Here is a 6,349-nt window from a genome sequence, read left to right on the forward strand (position 1 = left end):
AAGTTTTGCGATATTATCTCAAAATTTCAAATTAAGTATCTCAAAACTTTGTCTTTCTGACCAAACCTGTATTTCAAAATTTCGATATGCCTAACTCGAAATTTCGAGTTATTAAGTCAAACTTTCGAGATACTGACTCATAATTGTGAGATAATCAACCCAAATTTTGACTTGCGGACGGCAAAATAAATAAATAAATAAAATTCAGTGGCAAAAACAAGCTTCCGCAGTATAGGCTGGGACATGGCTGAGTCAGTTGGTTTCACAAAGTGCTTGTGTGTTTAACATGAATCTTAATCTGAACTTCTTAAATCTTCTTAAAAGCACCTACTATAATTATTCATATTATTCATCATCTTCTTCTTATGACTACTACTACTACTACTAAAAATAATAAAAACTAAAACGTGTATAAAACTAATAGCAATAAACAATAGGAGCAATCAAACCCACTCTGTGAACTAACTGAGACTACATTTAAAACAAAACGTTTAAACTAAATAAGATTAAAAAAAATAAATAAATAAAATGAGAAAACTCAGAAACGATGCAGTTCATTTGTGATAAATATTACTTTGACTTTTACATAATTTATACTATGGTTGCACGACTGCTGGGATCCCAGTGCAATTAACTGACTAATGCAAAACAGATAAACAGAATAAGTGGAACTAAGTGGCGATATTCCACCAAACTCCATTAGTTGGCAGTAAAGCGGCATATATGATTAAACGCAGAGGAAGACCAGTGTCAGCTGATGGAGCACATCAGGTGCTGTTTGCTCTGGATTTCTTTCTTCTGCCTGACTGAACCGTGCCGCTTATCCGCCCTCCTACCCCGGCGGGTGGCGATGGCCCGGATCCATCACTAACAAGTCGATCACATGAGCTTCCCTGCAGCCCGAGGTTCAACGTAGGTGACTTCCGTGTGTGTGTGTGTGTGTGTGTGTGTGTGTGTGTGTGTGTGTGTGTGTGTGTGTGAGAGAGAGAGAGAGAGAGAGAGAGAGAGAGAGAGAGAGAGAGAGAGAAATAGTTTGTGTGTGTGTGTGTGTGTGTGTCGGTTCTCCTCCTGGTGTCACTGTGAAGCTGCAGTGGAGGGTTGACAGCCTGTTGCTATAATTTCAATAGTTAAAAGTGTATCCGGACTAAAGAGATGGCTCTCCTGATGGAGCATCAGTTCAGACAGCTGCCAGCTGACAGACAGGTGGAAACAAGACCGTTTCTTGAAGCTGTGTCATACCTTCCACCATTCTTTGGTAAGTGAAGTTTCCACAGTGTAACACAGGAAAGACTATGTTAATGGTACTGCAAATGGAGTTGTGCATTATTAAAAAAAAAAAAAAAAAAAAGACTTGTTTTGAGATGAGAGCAGAGAAAATGTATAGTTGTGGACGTTATTAGGATTAACTTCTCAAAGGCTGCCAGATTGATGCTTGTTAGACTGATATTTTATAATTCAAGGACCTAAACCGTGCGTGGTTTACATTAACCCCCCCCCCCCCCCGCAATGGACCTGTTTTTCCAATGCTGTAAATCTTCATGCAGAATTTCTTGGATTATTAAACACTGAAGCTGTAGTGAGGATAAATCTGTCACAACGCTTTCCACCGAGCTTAACGAAATGATGTTGCTTTTCCTAATGATAATCTTTTTTTGGATCGTATTTCTCTCCATCAACCTGTCCACAATCCTTTAGCATGCATAATTTACTCCGCTGGCCTGGATTTTAAGTTGTGAAAATTGATTAGTACGGTGTTGAGTTCCCTTTGCCCATTCACCGATGCCGCGGCGCGCCAGGGCATCTTTGTGTGACTTCATTCTCTATTAATATGCCAAAGTCCCTCTATTGAATTTGCCACGTGAAACCCTTGAGATGAACCAAGTCTGATGTCGTTATTAGGCTCTTTCCTCCTTGTCACCATTATTCTTCCTGACCTAGAAATTTTTGAGCCAACTTTCCTACAAGCCATTACACTCCTGTACACTCACAGTGCATTCACACAGGTGCTTGAAACTATCTTGCCTAATTAGTGTCCTTAAAAAGTGAACTCCATTGGCATGTTCACTCTCCTGCTATTTCTGCTGCGCCATACCAGTGTATTTTATTTTTATTTATACCTAAATAGACAAATTTAAGTTGCTACAAATTCTTTAGTAGCAAAGTGTCACCATGGCTCTGCTCGAAATCCTCTTGAGTAGATGTCTAATTAGGAAGTAATTCTGCTTTACTTTATTAAATCCATTTTAAGCTTGCCTAAACAGTAAGCAGTAATTTCAAGAAATACAGTTTTTAGTACAAATGTCTTCTTCCTGTAGAGAGAGTGTGGAAATTATAGAGAGAGCCACACAACCTGAGGATGTTTCTGAAACAATAAAATGTTGCCGTCATTGTTGTAGAGATGCATTACATCAGCACAATAGAAAGGACTTAGTCATGGGTAGTTTCCACTAACAGCTCAAAGGCTGAAGGCTGTCTGTTGCGTCAGCGGGTCAACCAGGAGCCGTGTGTGGCCTGGACTCGAGATGTCTCATTGCTCACCATCACTGTTTGCTCAGTGTAGCCTAATTAACGGACACCAAATTATAATACTGTGACATGTCTGTAAAAACAGAAGACAAAAAACTTAGCTATGTTTCCAACAGATTTTTATCACTGCAGACATTTTAACCTGTCACTGGTGAGAAAACAAAGGAGAAACACAGCCCCAAAAAGGATTTGTGTGTTCTACATCTTCCCATTTAACTCATCGAGTTTTAAACATTTTAGGCATGGATTGGATTAAATGTTGTGCACTGTAAGTTTTCAAAGGCAACACTACCCAACAGTTTAAGAGTGCAGACAGGTAAAATGATAAGGGTAGGCTTGAGCTCTCGGGATACTGCTGTAATCATGAAGAAAAAAATATAATTTTAACAAGTTTTATTTAAATAAATCAAACTTGGCATCTGTTAACATAAGTTGCATAAGTTGTATGGATTGTTTATAAGACCCTACAAATGATCCTGTCCATACAAACCTGAGTTTAGGACAAGTTTCCTACTGCTTCATATTTAGCCTTTGTGTTAATTAGAAGGTGATGCTGATCACCACAAGAAGCTCCCGAGAATGTTCATCATCTCATAAGAGCTCAGTGTTTTGTTGTTCACATGCCTTGTGCATAAATTTCGATCTCTTTAATTCTCAGTCACACCCTCTGTAAATGTTCCTCCTCAGATTGCCTGGGCTCTACTATTTATGCACCGATTAAGGCTGACATATCGGGTAACATCACAGTAAGTATGACAATTCTTTTAAATGAGTTAAATCTGTCCCTCCACTTTTATATTGCTAGGGGATCTTGTGATACAATAACATGCCCCATTTTACTTAACAGAAAATCAAGGCAGTTTATGATAGCAACCCTGGACGGTTCAAGACGCTCCAGCAGATTTTGGAGGCAGAGAAGGAAATGCATGGAGGAGAGTGGCCCAAAGTTGGAGCAACTTTGGCACTTATGTGGCTAAAAAGGTCTGAGATTTTAGCTTGCTACACTGTCCTTACTTATTCAAGCTGAGAAAGATCTAAATCCATAATCACTGTGCATGTCTTCTTTTCCAAAAGGGGTCTAAAATTTATCCAAGTCTTCCTTCAGAGCCTGGTGGATGGCGAAAAGGATGAGAATAACCCAAACCTTATTCGAGTCAATGTCACCAAAGCCTATGAAATAGCACTCAAAAGATATCACGGCTGGTTTGTGCAACAACTGTTCAAGGTGCATTCAAAGTAGCTGGGAATATTTTTCTTGAGAGAAATATATTGTAAGCTTATTAGATGCGTAGGTTTGTGTGTAAATTTGGCTTTTGTGTTTGTTCTCTTAGGCAGCTCTTTTTGCTGCTCCATACAAGTCTGACTTCCTGAGAGCCCTCTCCAAGGGTCGGGATGTCAAGGAAGAGGAATGCTTGGAAAAAATCAGAAAATTCCTCATCAACTTCTCTGCAACTGTTGATGCTGTGTATGAGATATACACTAAGATGAATGCTGATCTAGACTACACAGTGTGACTGCAGGACTGCCCTGTGTTTTCCTCAAGTGAGTCACCCAGTCATTAAGTCACTTCTGTTCGGCACTTCTGCAGTCTGCATGTTGAAATGACTATTTCAGGTTATCTAACAGCTGACTGTGCCAGAGCATAATATTCACTTTTGGCTTTGCCGGTAAAACTTTCCCTCAGAGTTTGATTCTGGGGCAAGACATCCAAAGATGTTTTTTTGTTTTTTTTTTAATTGATTTTATTTCTTTACTCTGTGTTTGAACAGTCATCCATTCAAATTTTAAATTATTGTCAAGTATTTATGTGCATTCTCACAAGTAGAAATGTGTTACAGTCATACCAAAAATCAAAGTTTAACTGAAACCAGAAAGAACCAAGCAAAAAGCACTCTGAGTAAATGTGTGAGATATGATGCTGACATATTTAATCAACTAATACCAAGTAAACACAAAATATATGACTAATCTTTAATGAAATATCTATATGTGTAAATGTCTGTGTAGATTCTCAGTCATCCAGGTCATAGTAGTCTCTGGAGCTTGAAAAAGGCGACTGGACTTCTTTTTGTTTCTTGAAGACGTTTCACCTCTCATCCGAAAGGCTTCTTCAGTTCTCAACCAAATGGTGGAGAGACCCAGGTATTTAAACCCCTGTGGGCGTAGTCCCCTGGAGGTGGTTATGACCCTCTATTGATCATGTGCGTGAACACATGTGCCCAGGTGTGAAGGGGGCGTGGGTCATATTTAATCAGTGGTTTCAGTTGAAACCAATTTAGGACTCCGCTCCATTGTTTCCTGTGGCCTATTGAGGTCACTGGAACAAAGGTGTGAATGGGGGTTGAGACGTCTGGGAAGGGAGCTCAGGACAGCACTGTAAGCGGGGGAAAGTTGGTGACGTAATCCACCTCCTCTGTTCAATGATGGTTGTTCACAGTGGACATAGATGGCTTCTTTCACTCCTCTTTCAAACCATCTGTTTTCCCTGTCCAAAATGTGAACATTGGCATCCTCAAAAGAGTGCCCTTTTTCCTTCAGATGCAGATGTACTGCTGAATCTTGTCCTGTCGAGGTGGCTCTTCTATGTTGTGCCATTCGTTTGTGAAGAGGCTGTTTGGTTTCACCAATGTAGAGGTCCGAGCACTCTTCACTGCACTGAACAGCATACACTACATCGCTGATCTTGTGTTTGGCGGGTTTGTCCTTGGGATGAACCAGTTTTTGTCTTAGGGTGTGACTTGGTTTGAAGTATACTGAGATGTCATGCTTGGAGAAAATTCTTCTGAGTTTCTCTGACAAGCCCGACACATATGGGATGACAATGTTGTTCCTCTTGTCCTTCCTATTCTCTGTAGTTTGTGTTTGGCCTTCATTCCTGTGCATCTTAGCTGATTTGATGAAGGCCCAGTTGGGGTAACCGCATGTTTTGAGGGCTTTCTTAATGTGTGTGTGTTCCTTATGCTTCCCTTCTGCCTTAGAGGGAACACTTTCCGCACGGTGTTGTAGGGTCCTGATCACCCCAAGTTTGTGTTCCAGAGGGTGGTGGGAGTCAAAGAGGAGATACTGGTCTGTGTGTGTGGGCTTCCGGTAAACTTCAATGTTGAGGCTTCCATCTTCCTCGATAAGCACCGCACAGTCCAGGAATGGTAACTTGTTATCTCTGGTGTCCTCCCTGGTAAAACGTATGTATTTATCCACTGAGTTGATGTGACGAGTGAAGGCTTCTACTTCATGGGTTTTGATTTTGACCCAGGTGTCATCTACATATCTGTACCAGTGGCTAGGTGCACTTTTAGATCTCTGCCTTACCACAACATATTTTAAATACAATGATGGATTCTACAGACAGAAGCATGGATGTGCCATGGGCTCCCCAGTGTCTCCCATTGTAGCCAACCTTTACATGGAGGAAGTGGAAAGTAAAGCTCTTGGTTCTTTCAAAGGGATGGCACCTAGCCACTGGTACAGATATGTAGATGACACCTGGGTCAAAATCAAAACCCATGAAGTAGAAGCCTTCACTCGTCACATCAACTCAGTGGATAAATACATACGTTTTACCAGGGAGGACACCAGAGATAACAAGTTACCATTCCTGGACTGTGCGGTGCTTATCGAGGAAGATGGAAGCCTCAACATTGAAGTTTACCGGAAGCCCACACACACAGACCAGTATCTCCTCTTTGACTCCCACCACCCTCTGGAACACAAACTTGGGGTGATCAGGACCCTACAACACCGTGCGGAAAGTGTTCCCTCTAAGGCAGAAGGGAAGCATAAGGAACACACACACATTAAGAAAGCCCTCAAAACATGCGGTTAC

At 41.0% G+C, this 6,349-nt stretch overlaps 1 protein-coding gene across 2 annotated transcripts; it reads left to right on the forward strand.

Moving 5' to 3' along the window:
* The first annotated feature begins 750 nt into the window (after window positions 1-750).
* Window positions 751-4,515, forward strand: gltpa (glycolipid transfer protein a). 2 transcript variants are annotated; one of them, XM_030738288.1, is made up of 6 exons: window positions 751-912; window positions 1,128-1,255; window positions 3,214-3,272; window positions 3,374-3,507; window positions 3,601-3,751; window positions 3,858-4,515. In XM_030738288.1, exons 2-6 carry the CDS (start codon window positions 1,153-1,155, stop codon window positions 4,038-4,040), a joined length of 630 nt encoding a protein of 209 aa, XP_030594148.1. In that variant the 5' UTR covers window positions 751-912; window positions 1,128-1,152; the 3' UTR covers window positions 4,041-4,515. The 2 variants fall into 2 exon arrangements, with proteins under 2 accessions (XP_030594148.1, XP_030594147.1); XM_030738287.1 differs by having other exon boundaries at window positions 751-1,255.
* Window positions 4,516-6,349: the final 1,834 nt, after the last annotated feature.

Source organism: Archocentrus centrarchus, chromosome 9, assembly GCF_007364275.1.
Source record: "Archocentrus centrarchus isolate MPI-CPG fArcCen1 chromosome 9, fArcCen1, whole genome shotgun sequence".
Lineage (NCBI taxonomy): Eukaryota > Metazoa > Chordata > Actinopteri > Cichliformes > Cichlidae > Archocentrus > Archocentrus centrarchus.